The following is a 22,339-nucleotide window of genomic DNA, read 5'->3' on the forward strand; positions in this document are numbered from 1 at the left end:
ATTACTTTACCGACATCGTGCTCATTTTACACATAAGCATGCACTTAGATGAGTTGATACACTCTTTGGTGATTTCTTGAATTTGAAATGCACTTTGAGTTTTCTTTTGTTTGTTTATTCAAATCACCATGAGGCACTGTTCCACACAGCCACCTTGGCGGGGCAGATCTTAAGCGGGTTGTGGTTGTTCCCGTTGATGTTGGCTCCAGGGCAGAAGAAGGGGTACATCTTCTCAGTGAAGAAGTCGGTGAAGGCGTAGATGGGCATCATGCTGAGAGGGTTGGTGAAGGTCACCTCTCCGGCGTCGTAGTCCAGCTGCACCCTGACTCGGGTCAGCTCACCTTGAGGATGCAGCGGGGTGCTGGGCCTCGTCATGGCCGAGTACTCGCCCTCGTAGTGCGAGATCATCCAAAACCCGCCCTCGGGACACCCAGAAATCTGGCCTTTCCTGTCGATGGACTCCTTGACCACTCCGAGCATCCAGTCCGCCTTGTCGCCCACCTCCACCTCCCAGGCGTGGCGGCCCGAAGTGAAGCCCTCTGAGCCGAGCAGGAACACAAAGTGGCCGAAACGTTCGGGATTGTCCGGGAGCTTCTGGAGGCATCCGCTGTTGGTGACACAGGTCAGGTCTGGGGAGAGGGACAACCAGGAGTAGGCAGTGTTGGGGTCCAGGCTGATGGGTGCTGGAAGGGAAAGAAACAAAAAACAGACGGTGATCGTGTTGAAATTCAAGGGACACTGCTTTGTTTAAACAGGAAACATTTTAAAAAAGCCTTCACTGACACGCTGGTCTTCCTCAAGGCCGAACTATTGATTGAGTAACACCTGCAATAACAATAAGTTATGCTGACTTGGTTAACAAAATGATACTTAACATGTCACCAAATGTGCTTACTGTACTGAACCAGCTCCGCCATCTTCTCCCACACATGGTACTTGAGGGAACTGACATGCTTGGCCACATTTATAAGAACGCCCGACATTTGTTCTGGATCGTTCTGTGGGATCTGTGCTCTGTGAGAAGAATCACACGCAGGAATCTATCAATACTGAACCACTAGAACGCTTAATCTGGTATACGGGAAGATAATTAAGCCGTTACCTTTTCTTTGTGTTGGTATAATTCTGAAATCAAAAGGGAAAATAGAGGATTACAAACTGTTTGCATGGTCAGATGAATTCAGAGGGAAACATTTACACTTACCTTGAGGAAGAGAGCATCACTGGAAGCAATCTCATTCTCAATGGCTATGACGGCGTGCGAGAAGGTGAGGATGCCTCTGGTGATGCTCTCGGACTTCTTCCTCAGCAGCTCCTTCTTCTCCTCGTCCTCCTGCTGCAGGGCAGCCAGTCGAGCCGTCTCTTCCTTCCGCAGAAACTCCCGCAGCTGCTCAAACTCCTCTCTGATCTGCTTTTCTGTGGCCTGCGTCTGGTTCTAGCACACACAGGAAGTAAGTCTCAACGCAGAAATACAGCGAATGTACAAGTCAACTAGTTTCCTATACAAGTTTAATATACCTGGGCTAGCTATGGTACAATAGTCAGGCTTCTTTAGTTCTGAATTCAAACATTCCTGATTTAGAACTTGTGTCTCAGAAAAAGGGTGTTTTTTTTATAACACCTTGGCTGACATGTTTACACACTAACAGTCACGCCTGCGGGCACGCGGGTCCTTTCAGGCTTATTGATACCTTGACGTGCACAGTTGTGTCATCAGACTCCTGCTTGGCTTCATACAGGCCACGCAGGTGTTTCTTCAGAGGAATCAGCTCTTCCTTCAGCTCTGCCTGAAGGGGGGAAAAAAACAAATGTCTCTGACTTTGCACAGAAGGGAAGTCATGAAAAAACGACTGTTCACTGCAGTGAAATCTGACAAAGGTGATTACACTCTTCAGTGAGTTTCCACCAATGATTGGAAGCATGCAGTACTTCAAAAAACTGCAGCTGAACAAGAACACATTACCTTAAAGTCCTGCGCTCCCTCCTCCAAAGGACACACTCTGTGTCCCTGATGCTTCTTGGAGGTGTGACACACACAGCAGAGGGCTTCAAAGTCGTCCAGACAGAACAGCTTGAGAACTTCCCCGTGTGTGACGCACTTCACGAACTCCACCATCCCTTCTCGCTCCCCCGCCCCGCCGGCTCCTTCCCCTGCTCCGTCTGTGGCCATCCTGCGGCCCTGCTCCCTCAGGAAGGTGTCGGCCACGTTCTTCAGCGCCAGGCTGACCGTGGGCTCAGTCAGCGAGCACTTCCTCCTGCAGATGGGACACTCGCGTCTGGCCTTCTTCTTGTTCCAGAACTGCTGCAGGCAGGATCGGCAGAAGCTGTGGCTGCACTTGAGCACCACGGGGTCCTTGAAGATGTCACAGCAGACGGGACAAGACAGCTCCTCCTCCAGCACGGAGCCCGAGCGCGAGGATACGGCCCGCGGGCGAAGGGCTGAAGCTACCTTGGGACTCTGGAAGAAGGAAAGTATTCCGGGCTGGGAGGACGCACGTGGGCGCATCGCCATGGCTGGTTCCTGTTGGCAGGGAGGCTGTTTTTACAGCTGCAGGAAGAGGTGCTCCTCTCTGAACGCATCCAAAGGGTAATCTGGCCACGGTTTATGAGCAACCACGGTTAGACATCAACAGCGACTCGAGGAACAGGTTTACTTCACTTGTAGTAAATAAAGGACCCTCATCTCTCAGCCACGACAGAAACAGGGCAGTCTCATCAAGCAGAGTCAAAAAGGCATGTTTTCTTTAAACATGAATGTTGCTGAGAGTGCTCTCTTTTTTTGTTGTTGGTGAAAAGATGAATAACATACATATAGGTTTTGATGGTTGGACACAAGTGATTTTAGAAAGTAAACAGAACTCACAACTACATTTGTAATCTAAGCCGGTATTTAGTGTTGAACCGGGACAAAGGCCTGGAGGTGACCCCGCTGAGCTTGGCCAGCATTATCGAGTTCACTAAGGTGTATCTTCTTACATTACCTCTTACGACCTGCTGACACGCCAAGTGATTTCTAGTTAAATGTCATATATATTTCAGGAGGACACGGGTTAGCAAACACACCCCGGGGGGGGGGGCTTTGTGTGAATGTTGGGAAAAAAGCAGCAAACAGTGTTCGATAATCTGATCGATACCAACATGTTTTACACACCATACCAGAGTTTAGGAACGACCAAACAGAAGGAGAAACTGCCACGTCGATGTTATTATTGCACATTGACAACAGTGTAATACAAAGCCATCAAAATAGCGTGTTCTTTTCAGTGTTACAGTGTTCTAGCATCAGGTTCATTACATTTAGATATTCATCACCTCTGACAAATGAAACAAGACTACAAAATAGCTTCATACATTTGGATACACTGAAAAAGGTTAACACCAAAACGTTTCTTAATTAAGACATGTGTTTACCTACGCCGAGTAGTGGGTGCAGCATTGCCTGTTTCTTCTCCCTCTTTGAACACAAGTCAACACGTGATGGAAGTAGTTTGGTATCATTCTGCTCCAATGACAGGATACTTTACTTTGCAGCACCATGCGCCAGAATACTTCAAACAAAAACGTAGAAAATGCACGAAATGAGAAGAAATGAAGGCATTTCGTTCTCAACAGATTCCTTTTTACAGACCTATTCCATCTTGTTACCCTCTTCTTTAATACTGCCTTCTGGAATGCTTCAAAATAAAGTAGTTGCAACGCAAGATCAAATTCTTCATCCATTACACAAACCCTGTCTTAAAATAGACTTCACATCACTTTATATAAAAACACTAGTTATAAAAATTAAAAAAAAGTCAACACAACCCACAAACCGAGAACCACTCTGCTCCTCATCTTCAAAAAAAGGTAAATTAACACTGATCTTCTCTAACACTGTCAAATGTATGAACGTTAACTTAATTACAGCGCGGAGTGTTTTAAAGGTGAACAAACACCACTGATCGTTTAGTCAGCAAGCTACATGTTACTATGAGTTTTGCAAATACTATTTTTTTATTTTACCCCAAAAAACAAACAAAAAAAGGACATAAAACCAGCATAATTCCTTATGAAGACAAAAGTATAACAGCACATGCTTGTAAAACCAATCCATAACAGTAACAGCGAGTGGTTCAGGACGTCACTGGGACTCAGGGAGGCCGATGCCTTGTAATGTGCAGTAACTGTGCCACTCACCAGGTGACGTACAGTGCGACCTCGGTTCACACAACACAGTGCAATGTGGAAAAATCACATTTCTTTTTTTGCTGAGTATCAAAGATCTACTTTTTGTTGTCTCTCATTGCTCCCATATTAGAGACTTGTGCTCCGCTTGTTCCACTGCCAACAACTACAACAATGACATGCAGGTTCACGTGAGGCGGTCAAAGGGAAAGCTCATCAGCGTGCTCGTAGTAGTTTCTGGAAAAAGCCGGAAGACAAATAAAAGCACTTGGGAAGTCATCAGTCATCTTCTTCTCCCATTAACTGCCGTTGTCCTCTTTGTCTAGGCAGAGGCTCCCAAAAGGATAAAAATAAAAAATAAAAATAGTAGGAGTATACACTGGAATAAAAACAAACTCATGACGGTAGTGTTGTGTTTTCTAGTAGTGCTGAATGTTGTGGGTGCCACACACAGGTTGTTCTGCTCCGACAGCGTTAGAGGTTACACTCGCCCGACCTTCGCATCGCCGATGGCTCCCCAGACGTCAAAAACAAATTCGTCTGGGAAGGCAAAGTCCCCGAGGGTTTGATCCAAAGCCTCTGCAAACTCATCCGGGTTCTTCTTGTCCTTTCCCAGCTCCACCATGGTAGCCGCTGAGGAGACGGCGAAAGGGCAGAGAAGATGTAGTGAACATGAAAACAGCCAGCGACACAAATTCTAATTCTGACTCCTGTGGAGCCAACATTCATACACTTACCCAGCTCGCTGTCTCTGATGCCCATGTAGCTCTCAAGCAGGTCATCCACCTTCTCAATTGCCCTTTCCTCAAACGCAGAGGGCTGGAGTGAAAAAGATTCAATGAGAAGACTCAATCAACACACCCGAATTATGCTTTCTAAACAACACAGAGAGCCATTATCAGTCCACAGGTGCTATAAAAACACTCACCAGCTCCTCCACTGTAGCAGGACCTTTAGAGCGCAGCCGCAGAGTTCCTCTGCCGGTCCCCAGCTGAACCCCTGAGGCCGACCTGGACCCTCCGGACCGCTGGCTGATCATATCTACGCAGAATGATAAAACAGAGATCCCTAAACACTTTGTTGAGGAGCATGTGTGTGGCCGTCATACAACATCCGAGATGAAATATCAGACAACTTCTCCCAAACCCACCAAAGGCCTTGAGGGGCTCCACCAGCTTGATGACGAACTCCTTCCCTTTGGGCAGCTCCTTCAGCATCTTGGCCACCTCGTAGTGTCGACACCCAATCAGGTGCTGGCCGTTGATCGACTCGATCATATCACCCACGTTGATGACCTGGATCTGGTGAATCACGCTCCCCTCGCGGATTCGCTGAAAACAGCAAACCTTAGATAAATAATCCGCTCTCCAGCTCATCACACGGCCCCTCCATGTTACTATTTCTCACCTTGATGAAAGCGTAGCCAGCTCCATTATCAGTGATCGTCAACCCTAGTGCATCCTCTCCTTTATACACCTCTATTTCCTTTCGCTGGCCTTTGATGTGGGCAAAAATAAAGTCCTCGAGCCCAATCTGTCCGCCCAACAGTTTATCCATGTCCACCTTGTGAGTGTTCAGTGTGCAAAACATAACCTGTGGAGGGACACAACAAGCAGGTAGGATTTACAACAATGCCTTCTCCCCCTGGTAAACTCAAGCAAACCTATTTATCCTCACAATCAGCAGTGACTCACCTCGGCCGGCGGTATCCCGAAGGCCTCGCCAATCTTGGCATAGAGCTCCCGCACGTTGCTGAAACCCTCTATACGGCCCGTGGGGCTGCCGTGGGCGAGCTGAGTGTGGAAGATGAGGCGAGGTCGCATGCTGCTGGGCGGAGGAGGCAGACCTTCAGAGGCGGCACCTCCTCCCAGCCCAACAACACCTCCATCTAGGCCATCCATACCCGGCACATTGAGACCCGCGCGGATCGGCTCCGCTTCCTCGTTCTCGACCAGCGGGGACGCCTTCTTCCTTCTTCCCAAACCCAGAGGCATAGTCGTGCTACAGGGGGTGCAGAGGGAGGGGATGGGAGGAGGCTGCTCAGGTGGGGGGGGGGGGGTTTACGCTATGATCAGACCAACATACACCTGTTCAGCTGCAGGTCTGTTGGATGTTTACGTCACAGTAATAGTCCTCCAGACCAGCTTGAAAGCTGTCTCAACCAGGCCCCTGAATGGATATAGAAGTCCACACATCAGAGCAGTTTACATAGCTGGATCTGTCATGTCCAGCAGCCTGCAGTGGATGGTCCTCAGCTGGAAGACAGAGACAGAAATCCTCTCATTTTCATGACTTAACCAAAGAAGTGACATCTCGGTTTTAAGTGTAAACATGCTGTGTCCTTACTTCTCGAAATAGTAACAACGTTATAATGTTGGTTTCTATTAGCACTGGCTAATTATACCTTAGCTTAGACAGTGAGGACAACAAATAGAGCTCATGTTATCTGCTAGTGAGGCACATCTTCCACACATCTTCAAGCACTGACAACTCTCACGTAGCTAGCAGCCTAGCCTGTCGCTTCTACAAACCCGGCAGCTATAAACCAGTGACTAGTTAATCCTTAAATTACACGCGTGGCGGCTTCTGGCGTGGTTGAGTAGCTCAGATTAGAGAGCTAGTTACGGTAGCTATCTTTACTATTTTCCTCTAAATGTGAACAGTAGGGAGTAAACATGGCAGGCCGGGTCATTCTTACCAGGGAGCAGGAGTTTTAGCCAACAGTCGTTAGCTCGTCCTGCTAGCTTAGCCTGCTAACGGTGCTGCTGTGAGTTGTCAAAACAAATTAAAACAAAAACGTTTCGCTTGCAAACTGAGAAAGTCCAGTATGTGTTGCTGCTCTGCTCCTGACAGGCTGGCTCAGACTGTAACAAGTACCGAGCCTGTGAACGCTGCTGCTGCTGTAGGTTTAGCTTTAGCCCAGCAGGGGTGGAACAATGACGCCTTCAGGTGCCCTCGTAAATCCCCCTTTCCCAATTGAGCGACCGTTCCAAAGTCGTAAATATGACTTGGCCAACAACTCTGAACTTGATTAGAACCATTTTATATATCATCTGTACTTCGTGCTTCAGCACAAGAATGAAGCGGGGGTAAATACGAGGCATGTGTGTGCAGTTTTAGGGCACTTTTGTATGCGTGTGTTTGTGTGAGAGGTGGCTTTAAGTTGGCTCAGGTGTTACAGTCACAAATACTATATTTTCATTAGAGACATGAACGTGGCTGCTTTAGTGCTTTATAGAGCAGAGGTCTTCAACAGGGGGTCCGCGAAATTCTTGGTTGATTAGAAAAAGAAGAAAAAAATGTTTCTCTAAACATGAATGTGTCCATTATTTTAATAGTTCAGTATTGTATGCAAGATAACAGGTATCTTTATGCATGGCAGTGGTACTAATAGGCCATCACTCATTTTTCGTTTCCACGTTTAAAATGAAAACATCAGTTTGAATAGCTTGTATGCATGATTATCATGCAATTGACAGACAATGTTGATATTGGCATTGGTATCAGTTGACATGGTATGTTTATAAATGGCAGTGGCTCGGCCTCCCTGCTCACTGTACCTGTTTAAAATCCCTGCTCCATCTCTCTATCAGTTTGGGGGTCCTTGGCCTGAAAAACGTTGAAGACCCCTGTTATAGAGTCTTATTTTAGTTTGTCTTGTTTATCTTGTTCAAGTTTGTCTTGTTTATCTTGTTCTAGTAGTAGTGGTAGTGGTAGTGGTAGTAGTAGTAGTAGTAGTAATCGTGAATATACACTGCCCTCTGGTAGTCTCGATGCATAACTACACTGCTGTCTACTGTAAAAGTCTTATTATGAAGGTCTTGCTGTACCGGAAACAGAGACAGTTCGCCTTCAAAATAAAGGTCGCGCGTTTTCAAACGTGTTTGCTCCTGGGATCAATTTAATGAAAGCTAAATGAAATAAATAAAAAATAGCCTGAATACTGAACATAATATATAATTGTTATAAAGTCGTATTTCTGCCAATTTCCCACAACTGATCGTGACTAAACTGCAAATGGGCTCAAACACTGGAATTATCTGCACGTGATTCATTAAATGATCTATTTATTTAATTAAGGCTACTTAAACTATTTGGGTGAATATTACAGGCTATAGTAATATAGTATATATCGTAATATATGACTGTAGAATAAGTTGATTTAACTTTTGTCTGTTATGACAATAACGCTACTAAATTATCGTAAACTTTATTTACTTTTCACTCAACTACTCCACATAATATAAAATAAATGAATAAATAAAAATGCTTTTGCGGGATTATCCATGAAAGGATTGCTCCACACCTTCTGAGCAGTCTGGCTACTTGGTCTTACCGCTTCCATCCGTATAAAATACACGAAACCTCTGGAAAAACTACACATCTGCACAACTTTTCAGCTTGACAGATTGTTCTGCACAGCAGACATATAAAAACAAAATCAATCTACATCAGGGGTATGCAATTAATGTTGAACGAGGTCCAGTTGGAGAGAATTTCCTCACACAAAGGTCCGGAACATCTCAATGTCTTGCGCTATGATTTAGTCCCATATACTGTATATATTAAAGTAGCCCAGCAGTTGTATTAACACAAAATGAAATTAATAAAAGTCTCTTTCATAAAAGGGTTTATGTGAAAATTCTGCTCTTGACAACTTTGTAATTAAGACTGTTGGGTCTAGTCTTACAATAAATATGTACAATAAATACATATTTTGATGTTCATACTGCTGGTGTAGAGCAGAAATCAGGGCAATTAATACTATTAGTCAAACCTTTAAAATCCAAATCCTGCCCTGGGTTTACACTGTAAATCACTAAAAGAAGGAAAGCTACTTTTTTTAAAAATCAAACAGAAAAATGTTGGCAGGTTTGTCGCCTTTCGAACTATAACCTGCTGCTTTTCTCTCTTCGGTCACTCATTTTTAGTTTAGACAGTTTTATATAAGGTCCGGTCCTCCAGTGGGCCACAATGAGAAGTTACACCGGCTCCAGTGACAAGTTGGCCAAAGACGCTCTACAGTTGCACACAGATAGCATGGTCCTAGAAATAAAGAGCCGATGTAGTTGCACACCGTGACTACTAGAGGGCACGAGATACACAGGACTGTTTGAACCACGATCACAAATGGAGCTTGAGAAGCTCACAGTTCAATTTTGAGAGTTATTAGCAAAAGTAGTTGGTCTTGAGAAAGAAAGTTTTCTTTTTGTACAACACAGGAAGAATGTTAAGAGTGTTTTTGTATTCATATTTATAGAACGATAAATGTTGAGGTTACACTACAGTAAATGGATGTTGTTGCATACGACAGTTGGACCTTAATTAACTTTGAATCTCACCTTTAAGCTTAATAACCTAAATTTCAGAAAATAAAAAACTTTCACAAGATAAATGTCCTCAATAACTCAAACACGTCGGACATGATCGGGTAGATATTTGCCAGTCTCTTTAATGTGGAAATGCAAATCATCACAGCATCGGAAGAATCTATTAAAAATGTCATATTCGTAAAAGCTTTGTTGTTAAAAATCAAAACACCTTGAATCCCAACCTGAGGCATTTCCAAACAACATAAACAGGAAGTGAAACAGGATAATACTTTACACCCTTCTCCCTTAAAAAGGAAAAAGTTTGCAAGTTCTTTTCTTTTTTTTTTAAACAAGAAAATGTTACACATTACAGAGATTACACATCTCATGTTAAACCACATGTTACACAATTAAAACTCCAGCAGGAGCAGTCAAAAACCTAAAAATACTTCAAATGTGAAAATGAACTAACTGACCCACGAGCGTCTATCATCACTACGGTCAAAAGGTGCACAAAGCTGAATATGAATTCAATATACTTTTTAGGATTCATATGAACTGTGGAACTACACATTTCCAGATGCTGTAGTTGTGTCAGGTAAGAGCTATACGACAAAATAAACAAAAATATATTCTGTAGGCCGTTAAACTTTCTATGCAATATTGCCATATACCATGTTGGGCAAAGAAAACAACGTACTGGCTTCAAGCAGTCAAACAGACATAATAATAATAATAATAATAATAATAATAATGAACTGGAATATACACTAATTGTACATCAAGCACCCTGAAAAGGGTACGATTGCAGTAAATAGCTTTTGGTAGTTTGTAAGACACACACAACAAGATACACTCATGCTCTCAACATACATATATATTATTATATAGGGACAATTATTTGGCACAGAAAGTCTTCCCACAGTTTATTGTACTTACGTAATAAGCCGTGTACTCTCAGATTAAAAGGTGTCGTGAAAGTAAACATTTTGCAAGGTGTGCCGTCTCAAACACACCGCGGATAAACCAATCTGAACGTGTCCTCTCAATTAAATAATCAACGATACAAAGTACTTATCAGTGCTCTCTTCCTAAATTAATAATCTGGAACTCACAGGAATCATTCTTCCTAACTTAATATTCCCTCTGAATTATAACTGGAGACTTTGTCATTATTTTTAGGCTTGTGCATATTTGCAGCGATATTCTTCTGGTCAGTTTATGAGATTGTGGCAGAAAGCTGTGACTGAGAGTAGACAACTGAAACACTGACAAGGAAAGTAGATTTAACGTTGATCAGCTCCTTCTGGCTAATACTGATCTGCTTCACCTCTCAGGATCTACACTGTAGAAGAATAATCACGTCCTGTTGAGTGATGTCGTAAAATCTACAATCAAGCATGCGTCACTGCACCTGAGGTATTGTTAGCTGGCTGCGTGCTCCATTAAAGCACTCCCCAAAAAAAACTTCTGCTGCTGCGAAAACAAATCCCCAGTTACTATATTACATTTCTAAGAGAAGCTAACAAAAACTCTGGCTCTCACGTATCATCTATATACACACTTCATACGTTTAACTATCTACTTTTCCTCCTTCAATCTGATATTCTAGCAGGCTGCTACTCAACACTGGTACTCACTCAGTTTCCAAGTCATCCAACTGACTAGATGTTGGGTAAGAAAAAGCGATTTGGTGTTCAGAAGGTAAAATTAAACTCAGCTGGAACCAAATGTGCCCTGAGCCTCAATCGTCCAGAAGAGTCGTCCAGAAGAGCGCGCCGCTGGAAGCGTTGAAGGCGAAGTGTGTAGGATTTGGCGGCATCTAGCGGTGAGGTTGCAGATTGCAAACGTCCGAGTGGCCCTATAGCTAGATTCCCCCCCGAAAAGGCTACACACTGTTCCTTTAACAGATTATTTTCGAGGCAAACTTATCATTTCAGGTCACGGTGGAAGGATCTGCTTGAGTGCATCTCGTGTGCTTTGGCCCAGTTTGTCAGGAAATTTCACGGTGAAGTCCAGGACCATGTCGCCCCTCTTCTCGGGGCACTTGGATATGGGGAGCCCTTCTCCCGAAATTCGCTTTTTCATTCCAGGTCTGACAACGTCTCTGGAGGTCACAGTGATGGTGCGGCCGTCTAGTGTCGGGGCGTTGACTGTGCATCCACACAACGCCTGGAGAGAGAGAGAATGGATGATCAACACCATCTTTACTCAAAGTATTATTGGAAGACGCAGAAAAATTAACGTCCGAGTAATATCACAGTGGTCACTTACTTCTCTGAGTGATATTTTTGCAGGATAGATGATATCCGAGCCCTCTCTTCGGAACACCGGGTGGGGTTTATCTTTAACCACAAACACCACGTCTGCAGGAATGTTGCTGGCGGTTTCGTCGCCCTCCTTGGGGAAGGTGATCTTCGTCCCCTCCTTCCAGCCGCGCTTGATGTCGACCGTTAGAATCTTGTCTTCGTTGCGTATGGTGCAGCCGTCCGGGTTCAGTCTCTTGCGGGAGATCTTCATCTTTTTGGTGCACCCTGAGAAAACCTCCTCCAGGCTCACCTTCAGCTCGTGCATCACGGGCGGGTCCTTCTTCCTCTCGCGCGCTCTGTGAGGAACTCCTGGGTGGGATTTAAAGGACCTGGGAAACCCGCCCATGCCTCCCATACCGCCCATTCTCCCCATGCCAAACGGCGAAAAGGGATCGTTGATGTCCATGTTTTCCTCGCCGTTTTGTGCAAAGAAATGATCGAAAGGGCTGCGGCCACCGAAGAACTCCGCAAACATCGCGTGAGGGTCTCCATGGAAGGTGTAGTTGTAGCTTTGGCCGCTGTGTCCTCCACCTCCACCTCCACCGCCGGCTGAACCCTTCAATCCTACAGCAAGCATCAGAGCACAGAATCAAATACAACCTGAATGCACATCAGTAACAAGAAATTGCACATTGCATTGTTTCACAATTCTCTTATAAAAAGATTGAATGAAACTAAGTGTCGACAGTGATCCGTTTTTTAATCAGTCAAGTAAAAAAATACCCAAAATGTTGCTGGTTTCAAGTTCTAACTTTACAGATACTTATATTAATGTGCTTGACTGTGTAATTTTTACCGTAAATGATTGATCCCCACAAAAAATGCGATGATGAAAATATTTATGAGTTGCAAGACTAGTAATGATCTCATGCTGCAAGCAATGAAAGTGTATCGATAGTCAGTGTTTTTGTTTTTCAGCGCCAAAAAAGTCACATGTCTGTCTCCGTCTTTGCCCATAATAATGTGAACAGTAACATTGCAGCCTTAAGGCACAAATAAGTACATTTTTGAGATGTTTAATAATTCCGGTGACAGACAAACAGGGCAGGCAACCCGTAGTTTCCAGTAGGTTCTCCGGCGACACCTATTGTGACGTGCCACACACACATCTCATTGTTATTAGTGTAGGAATATGCTAAAAACAGCAATGACCGATTCGGAGGATGCATCAGCATCTAACATCAAGAGTCAAAGTGCAAATGCATGGTTTGCTAAAGATTATAACGTCACAAGTTGTGTGAAAAAGTAACTATAGTGGCACAAACCACATGCACGCGATGCGGAGAGTTCAGTCAACGTTACCTTCTTCTCCGAAGCGATCATAGATGTCCTTCTTCTTGGTGTCACTGAGGACATCGTAGGCTTCGGCGATCTCTTTGAATTTATCTTCTGCTCCGGGAGACTTGTTTTTGTCGGGATGAAAGCGCAAGGCCTGCTTTCTGTACGCCTTTTTTACCTCTTCTTCGGAGGCACCTTTGGCTATTCCTAGCACTTTGTAGTAATCTTTACCCATGTCAAGAACCAGTCACTTCTTCTTCCACTTTATAAAGACATAGTCATCGCAGAAGCCAACAGCACATCCAGCATGTCCAGTGTGTGGGTCCAGCTAGCGGGATCCACCGCAGCTGTCGCTGATGCGGCCGATAGCTAGCTAGCTAACTGTCAAGGTTAGCTTCCCTCACTTGTCACCGTCCGTTGACAACTTCCTACTGTTCTCTGAGATGAGGAACTAAAACGTAATTGAACTTAAGCTGTACAACATACAACGACGAGTTCATACTCGAGTGGTCGTGTGTCACCCTCGAACTGAAAATCCGTACGAAGAAACTTCTGGAAGGAGCTACTGCTGTGTGTCACAACAACCGAGTCAAGAGGACTCACTGCTAACAACTTCCGGTATAGGTTGAACCAAAAGTAGTGCAGTAGTGGTCAAGAAGTGGCCAGATTTGTCTTTAAATTAAAAGACTGACTATCTGAAACACACAGCGCATCGGGGGTAAACATGGTCCTGTTTGGATTGCTGCTATAAATTTGCTTTTTTCATCAACCATCGACCCTTTTAGTACTATTTTCATGTTAGTACGCATGCGCAGGTGCTGTCGTTCTTGCGGTTTAGGCTGTCCACACGTCGGGCTTCACATTATATACTGTAGGCTGACATCAGTAGTAATCATAGTGGAATGTAACTGAGTATGCCTACATTTGCTGAAGTACTGTACTTAAGTATAATTCAGAGGTAGGCCCTCTTTATTTGAGTAATTGTATTTTATGCTACTTTATACTTCTACTTTGTAGATTCAGGTTATTGATAGAAAATATAAATCAATTATAATATATTATTAATAGGTCAAGTTGCCCAGCAGTAGTGACAATTAGCTCTGCCTTTACCAGCTGGGACATTAAAGTGAAGTACACAATAATGCATCACTAATTATAATCCAGTAATATAATATATATATGCTCCTGAAATGGGCCATAATGCATAATAAGTACTTATACTATTACTTTTTTGATGCTAATACTTTTGTACCTACCTTAATGAAGGTTAGTTGTATTGTTATTTTATTTAACCACTCCTGGACAAAACAGCTCTCGCAACTGCGTATAAATTGACACATGCAAGTAATTTGACTCTTGTTTCCAGTGGCTCTCAGTACACATGCAGTGACAAGAAGTCGGACACTGGATGAAATGTAGAAAACACGTGCTTAACAAAAATAAGCAAACTTAAACATAAAAATATCACATTTGCTACATCACTGGACAACGACCACATAGTGTTTACCTTCTACAAAGACTGTGAACTATGTGCACGTTTGTGGAATGATTTGCACTATATTATATATATATGTATATTTTTGTAAGAGTGCATCGCAGTGCAAGGTATGCTGGAATAAATATTATATGGCTAATGCAACAGTTCATATATATGTACAGAGGTAGTTCATGTGAAAGTCTTGAAGAAGAATACACAATATGCTCAGTGAGATTTTGTGTGCATGTCAATGTCAGTGCGTATAAATAATTTGTGACTGCAGTGGAGTGGTTTGGTGTAGGGCTATTGCACAGGTGGCTAAATTAACTGTTCGTGGGTGTGTGGTTTGTGGAAAGAGACTGCCCAAAGTTGCTCACTAGTTGTAAAGTGCTCTGTGGCGCCTACCAGAGGGGGCAAGTTGAAATAAATCATGTCAAGAGTGACTGTGTGGGGTCTGTAATGATTAACGCAGCCTGTTTCCTGACTCAGGAAGTGTGCAAGTGCTGGAGGGTTTGGCCATTTGGCATCAAGTATTTTCTTATATCAGAACTACTCTAAAATGTGCATGTAAAAATCAAAAGCTTTCCGCAAATAGGCCTCTCTTTTCTTTGACCAGTGTGTCTATAATGTACAAGCCTTGCTGTTACTGTGTCCACCAGCTGCAGACGCAACTTTAAAAAAATATATTCCCAAATCAAATTTAGAGATAGAATCCGAAGACGGTGAATTCAAAGACCTACATCCAACACTTCTTAGATTACATTGATCTCTTCCTGTCACGTCAAATCTTCAATTACACTAGGAATATGGCTGGGGTTTGAAGAATGTGACACTGTAAAAATGAGCGACACTGAGGACAAGTGATCCCATGGACTCCCACGTCACAGCATTCCTCTCACGTCAGAGTCAAGCGTTGCCGCCTGTGAAAAAGAAGTCGGTCCAGTTCAGCATAATATATTTGAGATGGATTTTTCTCACCACATATACACTGCTGTCTCTCTGTTCATCGGTGTCAAAATGAATTCGGTTTATCACAGGGGTGTGTTCCCATATGATACTCAAAACCGGTCTTGGAATGCAAACAGTGATACGGCTGCCTGCTGCTGGCTTGGACTGCTCCTGCTGGTTTTAAATAGACCACAGAATATAGACATACAGTTGGGTACGTGCGATGAGCAGTTGACCCTGTGCGACGAAAGGCATCTTTGATCTTCTCCCAATCAGCATTTCCTTTGCCCTCCTCCCACCACGAACCTCCTTGAAGTATTTTAGAAAACAACGCTGTTCATTCGGCTCGCAAGCCTTGAACCGCACAGGCCTTGAAATAAAGCGGTCCGTCTTTGTCATGGAGGCCAGACAGAGAAAAGCAGACAGGAGACGTGTCTTATAGGTCTGATGAGAGCGCATTGGCATCTGTCACTGGGTAGGGCTGTGTGTGGCTGCCCAAGGTTACCAAGCTGGTGCAGAGCAAATCAGGCGACTTATATTTAGCCTTGCAAATGGCGCGCTATGGATTATGTCTTGGGGCTCTCGGGTTTCGTCTTCAGTGCGTTTTGTAGCATGAAGGGGGGCTGTGGATCATGAAGAGCCTGCTATTCAGATGAGGAGCAGGTTCATTTCATGTTCTTGGACCAGCACTCCTTCCACTTCTTCTCAGTTTCTTCCCCTCTCGCTTGTCTCCACTCTGTCACACACAGACAGTCCATCTGGAGGGGGGGGGGGGACGTGTTTATGGTTTCACATGCTTCTTCCGGAGGTGGAGGGCTATTCAGAGAGTCCAAAAGGCACCGAAGAAGACTGACAGTTGGACTGACAGTTGTGTAAAGGGGGAGCAAGGAGTTGTTTCCCAGACCAGCAGAGGACAACCAGTGTGATTGGACATATCCCAGATTACTTCAGCAGGCCGCTGAGGTCGGGGATTCAACAGTATCATGGATGTACTCGCTTTAGAGGCAAAGAGTGTGAATGGAGCAGATCCTGAGAAGAAGTCTTCATCGAGGCCAAAACCAAAACCTCCCAAAAAGGTCAAAAGGATTGTTTACTTTGAGGTGGAGATCGTGGACTTAAAGACTAAAGAGAAACTGCTGCTGCTGGATAAGGTGAGTGTTTGGACGATGGAGGGTTTCTGATTACACTCGCCTTTTATATTGAGCATAATGATTTTAGAAGACTGATGATACTTGATTTAACTGGTGCATGATGGTCACACATGTTTAAGTCCTGAAGACAAAAAGGCACACAAAGGCGTGCTTGATATCTGAGTGCCACAGATTTTATGATCAATTAGTTCAGTTTATCGCCTCCCAGTGCGTTGCTCTTTAAAGTTCTGTAATTTAAACATCTCATGCCTGTTCTAAAAGTAGCACAGGCCGACGCTGTGATCACTTTGCAGGAGAAGTCAGAGGAAACATGTTTGTTTTACCTCAAGAACTACGGGGTCATTTTACACATCTTCGTCTACTTCACAGTCGGCCCTGTCAAGTGTGCAGCCATGATCAGTTACGTTTGGGTTGAGCGAGGGGTTGTACTTAGGAGGTGAGACTTCACTCTTCATCTGACAGGACTTTTCTGCTCCAGCTACAGTAGCTAGCTACAGGCCTGTGCTGCACTGGGCCAACAGGCAAGCGGGGCACACGCACATGATTAGTAGCTGTACAAATGTGCAGAGCCGTGTCAGAAAACGCGAGGGATCACATTGCTCGTGAAAATGGCAAAATGCAAGTGTGACAAAATTCCAAAAGAAATGAAAACGTCTGCAGTAAAGACAGAAATACAGATCTGACTTTTGTATTTTTTAGTGTTCCATGTCTTGTAAATTGACTTTTAAATGTCAACGTGGCAGCCTGCACACATAATAATATATATTTAAAGTAAGGGTTATGTCTGTGTTGTGATTGCAGGTGGAACCAACGGCCACTGTTTTGGATATCAAAGCTTTATTTCAGAAATCATGTAAGTAAGTTTAAGACAATTACATTTTCATCTACCATTTATTCCAATGTTAATTCTTAAAAGATAATCTCTCGAGCATGCCCAGAGTAAAGCTCCTCTCCGTTTCGACAGATCCAAAGTGGTATCCAGCCAGACAATCCCTGCGTTTGGATCCAAGTGCGTCTGCTTTTTATTTTTTTCATTTTTTACAACAAATACTGCATTTACATTATTTGATAGGTGTTGTGACGAAGTTACGTGATGTTGTCTGGTCTTATCTCGGCTGTCGTGTTATTTAGAGGCAAAGTGTCTCAAGGATGAAGACATTCTGCAGATGCTTCCTGTGGGAACCACAGCCAGCTTTTACTTCAGGGATCTAGGACCCCAGCTCACGTGGAGAACGGTGAGTCCACACCTGCACGGACCCACAATATTCAGGACCATACAGAGATGTTTGCCTTTTTAAGCCATGCATGTTACTTTCAGAACGTTTTTTAACCTACTATACAACTTTGTTGTATACCTCTGGCCATACCTCTGGTGTTGCATGTATAACATGCAACACCTCTGGTATGGCCTTTTAAGATTATTGTACATTGAATATAAACACCCACTCTCTCACCCACTCAATAACTCATGAAGATAAATATCAACCCACAGTGACAGATAGAGGTGATTTCCTGCGGTTCGTTTTTTTCGCTCACCTCCTGCACCGCCTGTCCTCTGTCCTAGGACATATAATCCCACAGCCCCATTTCTCCCAAAGGTGTTTATCCCCCTGACCTCCCACACTCGCCTTTAACCGGGCCTCTTTACTCACTCTTGCCCACCAAGTCTCTACATTCCCTGTCCGAACCAACCCTGTCGCAACCCCCTGCACCCGGCCAGGCTGCAGACCGATGCCACTGTGTGGGTGCAGGAGCATGAAGTGCCCCAGCAGAGATCACCAGTAGCCATTGGTCAGGCGTGCTGACTGAGCCATGGGCTCTGCTGGAGGTGCTGATTCAGGCATCGATTTCACTGTCAGCTGTGCTGCTACGCTTGATCATTTGTGGAGAGCTGGTGTTAGAAGCTGCCTTAGTGTCTCATTTGCTCCATGGGCACATGTTGAACACGATTATTGTTACACTTGAATGGTTGTAGAACTATGGACTGTTTTTAGTTTGAAGATGGACTTGACAAGTGGGTTATTAGAGAAGACAGAGCCATGGTGCCAGTTGCACGCTCTCCCTTTGGCAGAGGGTTTAGACCAGGGGTGTCAAACATACGGCCCGCGGGCCGGACCCGGCCCACCACGTCATTTTATGTGGCCCACGAATCCGCCAGCAAAAAAAAAAAAAAAAAAGTTTTTTTTTTTTTTTTTTTTTACAAAAATTTAAAGTTAGATGTGAAAATAAAAATATCCCCATGGTCGAAATTATGAGATAGAAAGTCGAAGTGATGAGATGGCATGTTGTCTGTGTGCCGACATTAAAACTATCACAACAGGTGGACAGGAGATGCAACAGCCCATAAAGAGGATTTCCAACAAGTTTCTCAACATGCGTACTTCTCTGTACTGAAACGTCATCAGTCTCAGCCCAAGTACTGTTCCAATTCAAAGTTCACATCGAGCCAAGCACGGCCCTAATGCCCGGATGTGGCTCGCTCTGCCCATTTTACCCGGGATGCATCGGAGGTGACTTGTCTGTACTTGGGACAGCCAAATATCCCAGAATGCATTTTGCACCAGCAACAGGAAACAATGGCGGAGGAGAAATCACACAACTGGAAGTACGTGTTGTGGAAGTCACAGATATCCCGGGAAACTAAACTAACTATGTTAGGAGTACCGTAGTTACATTTACACCGTCTTACATTTACAACCGGCCCTTTGAGGGCGACCGTGATGCTGATGTGGCCCCAGAGTGAAAATGAGTTTGACACCCCTGGTTTAGACTGACAAAGTGCTTATCGAACAGCAAGGACATATTCTATTTCCACTGGTTTGTGTATTTTCTATGAGAGGAGTTTATCATTCGAGATGTTAATTGTAATGCTGTTCCATGTATTCATTCATGACTTCTGTGTTGTTCTGCCTTTTTGCATATTTTTGCACTTCTTCTCATGCATCTGGTTGCAAGCCATGGAAAAACTCAAATGAAAGCATTTCTGTCTTTTCTTTGCCCACTTCAGGTGTTCCTGACAGAGTGTGTAGGCCCACTGATCATCTACTTAATGTTCTACTTCCACCTTCCCTTCATCTACTCTCCGAAATATGACTTCACCAGCAGCAAGCACTGGGTCGTACAGTGAGTGTCGGCTTTCCTATGTTTTCGGGGATCTGTTGCAATGCTTTGCACAGATGGCCCCTTCAACATTGCAAACACGAGTGAAGCATATTGCTATGGTGACACTGAGTCAGGGCCAAGTGTAATGGACTGCAGCGAGGCACTGCATTAATCACAGCTAAACGTGCAAGTGTGTGTGTGTGTGTGTGTGTCCTGTTGCAGCTTGGCCTGCATATGTCACTCCTTTCACTACATCAAGAGGATCCTGGAGACACTGTTCGTCCATCGCATCTCCCATGGGACCATGCCTCTCAAAAACATATTTAAGGTGAGAGAGAGCTGCATAACTTTGATCTTTGAATATGATACACGGTGCATTATTATTTTGTGCCGTGTTCTCAATTCTCGGAAATGCGTGTGGAGCCTTATCTTGACAGTGTGACTTATTATAGTCCCTCTTTCTATTTCAGAACTGTGGCTATTACTGGTGCACTGCAGCTTGGATGGCGTACTACATTAACCATCCTCTGTATACCACACCCTGTAAGTGCAGACCACTGCAATTCTCACTTTAACTCATCAGTTGTGGTTGACTTTCATCTTAATCCCTTTTTTTCCTGTGACACATCGACAGATTACGGGCAGATGCAGGTGAACGCAGGACTTTACATTTTCTTGGTAAGAGATCTGTATATTTATGGCGCCGTGAAGGAATCTGCCAGACATTAAACCGAACAATCTATTGTTATGTAGATGATCATCTTTGGATGTCTTTATTCCCGCAGGTCTGTCAAGTTGGCAATTTTTCCATCCATGTTGCTCTTCGTAACCTCAAACCACCGGGTGAGAATTTTCCAACAAGGCATATATAGTGTTAGCTGTCGAATAAAAAATAAAAAATAAAAAAAGCAGCCAGCAGTACGGGTCAATAAAGTGCTTTAATTGTTTTTACTCATCATCTCAGGTTCAAAAACCAAGAAGATTCCTTACCCAACAAAAAATCCCTTCACATGGATGTTTTGGCTGGTGTCTTGTCCGAACTACACATATGAGGTAAGCAGATACGCAAGTCCACACTCTCTCTCGAGATACTGAATGGAAAACACAAAAAGGAAATGTTATACTGAAAATAATATGACTTTGGTTGATATTCACTTGTTCATATGGGCCCCTGCCCAAAGACAAATTGTGAACCTATCTTTTAATGTTCGATTATATGTTTTCTCAGTTTTCTACTCCTTTATGAATAAGAATCCGTTTGTAAGAAGATTATGTCTTTCAAGGGGTGTTTGTCTCTTATCAGTTTGGTTATTGTTTTGTAGCAAGTAACATCCCACATTTTAACACCGAAATACTGAAGGCTGAATGTTGTGTGCATGTTTGTGCAACACAGTAGCAGTAAACAGTACTTGTGTTTCATCGTTGCAACATGAGATGCACTCTTGCTGCCATCTACTGGTTGCGTTCTGCACGCGTCACATGAATCTCAATGCACTGTGTGTGTGTTTGTTTGTGTGTGTGTGTGTGTGTGTATGAATGTAAACTTCCTGCTCACAGGTGGGCTCCTGGATGGGCTTCACAGTGATGACGCAGTGTGTGCCCGTGGCTTTCTTCACTCTCGTGGCTTTCATCCAGATGACTGTGTGGGCCAAAGGCAAACACGGCAGCTACTTAAAGGAGTTCAGAGATTATCCGACCCTGCGCTCCTCCATACTCCCCTTCATCCTGTAGAGCCTGGCAGAGACAACAACGTTTGACACCCACATCCATCCCCTCGCTGATCAGGTCTTTCCACACTGGATGTCAGAAAGTGTGTGCTGAGGTCAACAGCATGGATGGATTGTTGGTCGTATGGACTCCATGCAGCATTTGTGTTACATGAAACTCCATAGCCAGGATTGTTGGACTGGTGAATGCAGGACTGTTGAGAGGCGGAGGAAGCGATCAGAGTTAAATACAGCAAAGTCTTAATATAATGTTGTATGTATATTTTGCTACTTTTGAAAAATACATATGCAACTATTTATTTTTGGCTTTACTGTTGCATTGATAGTGCCGTTTAGTTTTTTTTTTTTTTAATTCACATAATTTTCATCGATTTTGGCAACCTGATCAGTGGTTTCCCCACAGAGCTGTGCAACCAAGAGGCTAATCTGCATTGTCAAGCTAGTGTGCAGCCTGGAGCGGACAACTGTGTGGCCTCATGCAGGCCTCTACCCATCCAAGTGACATTTACACCACAGCCGCGATAGTGCTTTCTGGATTACAAATTGTCTGCCGAGTCCTACCGAGGGTGAGGAAAAATCTTTTATTTTTGTCTGTACATGGATCAAAAGTGTAGTTGTAGAATATGAAAAACAAATAAGTAAAAACACACTGCAGACAGCATTGTACTGTATTGTACGTGTGAACGTACATGTCCTGCAAAGAAATACCTCTTACTGTCACAAGATGATTATGGTGCAAAAAGCGAAAAAGAACAAGTGTCAGTCGTCAAACCATCCGCATAGTGTTACATATTTAGTACGTTTTTGTGCATTGTCGGTGTTGATTTTATTTGTGTACTAATCTGAAGAGTTGTGCAGATACAAACACAGA

At 43.9% G+C, this 22,339-nt stretch overlaps 4 protein-coding genes across 4 annotated transcripts; 1 reads left to right on the forward strand and 3 right to left on the reverse strand.

Annotated features, from left to right (window-relative positions):
- Positions 1-2,512, reverse strand: LOC306787243 (E3 ubiquitin-protein ligase TRIM35-like; the record flags this gene model as incomplete). The annotated part of the gene is made up of 6 exons (XM_079282337.1): positions 1-683; positions 896-1,014; positions 1,103-1,125; positions 1,205-1,435; positions 1,692-1,787; positions 1,964-2,512. The coding sequence occupies 6 exons, from the start codon at positions 2,510-2,512 to the stop codon at positions 124-126; spliced, it is 1,578 nt and encodes a 525-aa protein (XP_079138463.1). The 3' UTR covers positions 1-123.
- A 691-nt stretch (positions 2,513-3,203) lies between these two features.
- gipc1 (GIPC PDZ domain containing family, member 1) lies at positions 3,204-7,050 on the reverse strand. Its single transcript, XM_079281789.1, has 7 exons — positions 6,863-7,050; positions 5,859-6,419; positions 5,572-5,757; positions 5,315-5,495; positions 5,093-5,205; positions 4,902-4,983; positions 3,204-4,797 (listed from the first exon to the last, which is right to left on the reverse strand). The coding sequence occupies exons 2-7, from the start codon at positions 6,156-6,158 to the stop codon at positions 4,646-4,648; spliced, it is 1,014 nt and encodes a 337-aa protein (XP_079137915.1). The 5' UTR covers positions 6,159-6,419; positions 6,863-7,050; the 3' UTR covers positions 3,204-4,645.
- A 2,541-nt stretch (positions 7,051-9,591) lies between these two features.
- Positions 9,592-13,646, reverse strand: dnajb1a (DnaJ heat shock protein family (Hsp40) member B1a). The gene is made up of 3 exons (XM_079281003.1): positions 13,088-13,646; positions 11,751-12,349; positions 9,592-11,648 (listed from the first exon to the last, which is right to left on the reverse strand). Exons 1-3 carry the CDS (start codon positions 13,296-13,298, stop codon positions 11,418-11,420), a joined length of 1,041 nt encoding a protein of 346 aa, XP_079137129.1. The 5' UTR covers positions 13,299-13,646; the 3' UTR covers positions 9,592-11,417.
- A 2,418-nt stretch (positions 13,647-16,064) lies between these two features.
- On the forward strand, positions 16,065-22,134 carry tecra (trans-2,3-enoyl-CoA reductase a). The gene is made up of 11 exons (XM_079282209.1): positions 16,065-16,639; positions 17,441-17,492; positions 17,604-17,648; positions 17,771-17,874; positions 19,647-19,762; positions 19,964-20,069; positions 20,212-20,284; positions 20,376-20,419; positions 20,527-20,584; positions 20,706-20,794; positions 21,299-22,134. Exons 1-11 carry the CDS (start codon positions 16,472-16,474, stop codon positions 21,470-21,472), a joined length of 1,029 nt encoding a protein of 342 aa, XP_079138335.1. The 5' UTR covers positions 16,065-16,471; the 3' UTR covers positions 21,473-22,134.
- The last annotated feature ends 205 nt before the right edge of the window (positions 22,135-22,339 follow it).

The sequence above is a fragment of the Melanostigma gelatinosum genome (assembly GCF_949748355.1).
Source record: "Melanostigma gelatinosum genome assembly, chromosome: 13".
Classification (NCBI taxonomy): Eukaryota; Metazoa; Chordata; class Actinopteri; order Perciformes; family Zoarcidae; genus Melanostigma; species Melanostigma gelatinosum.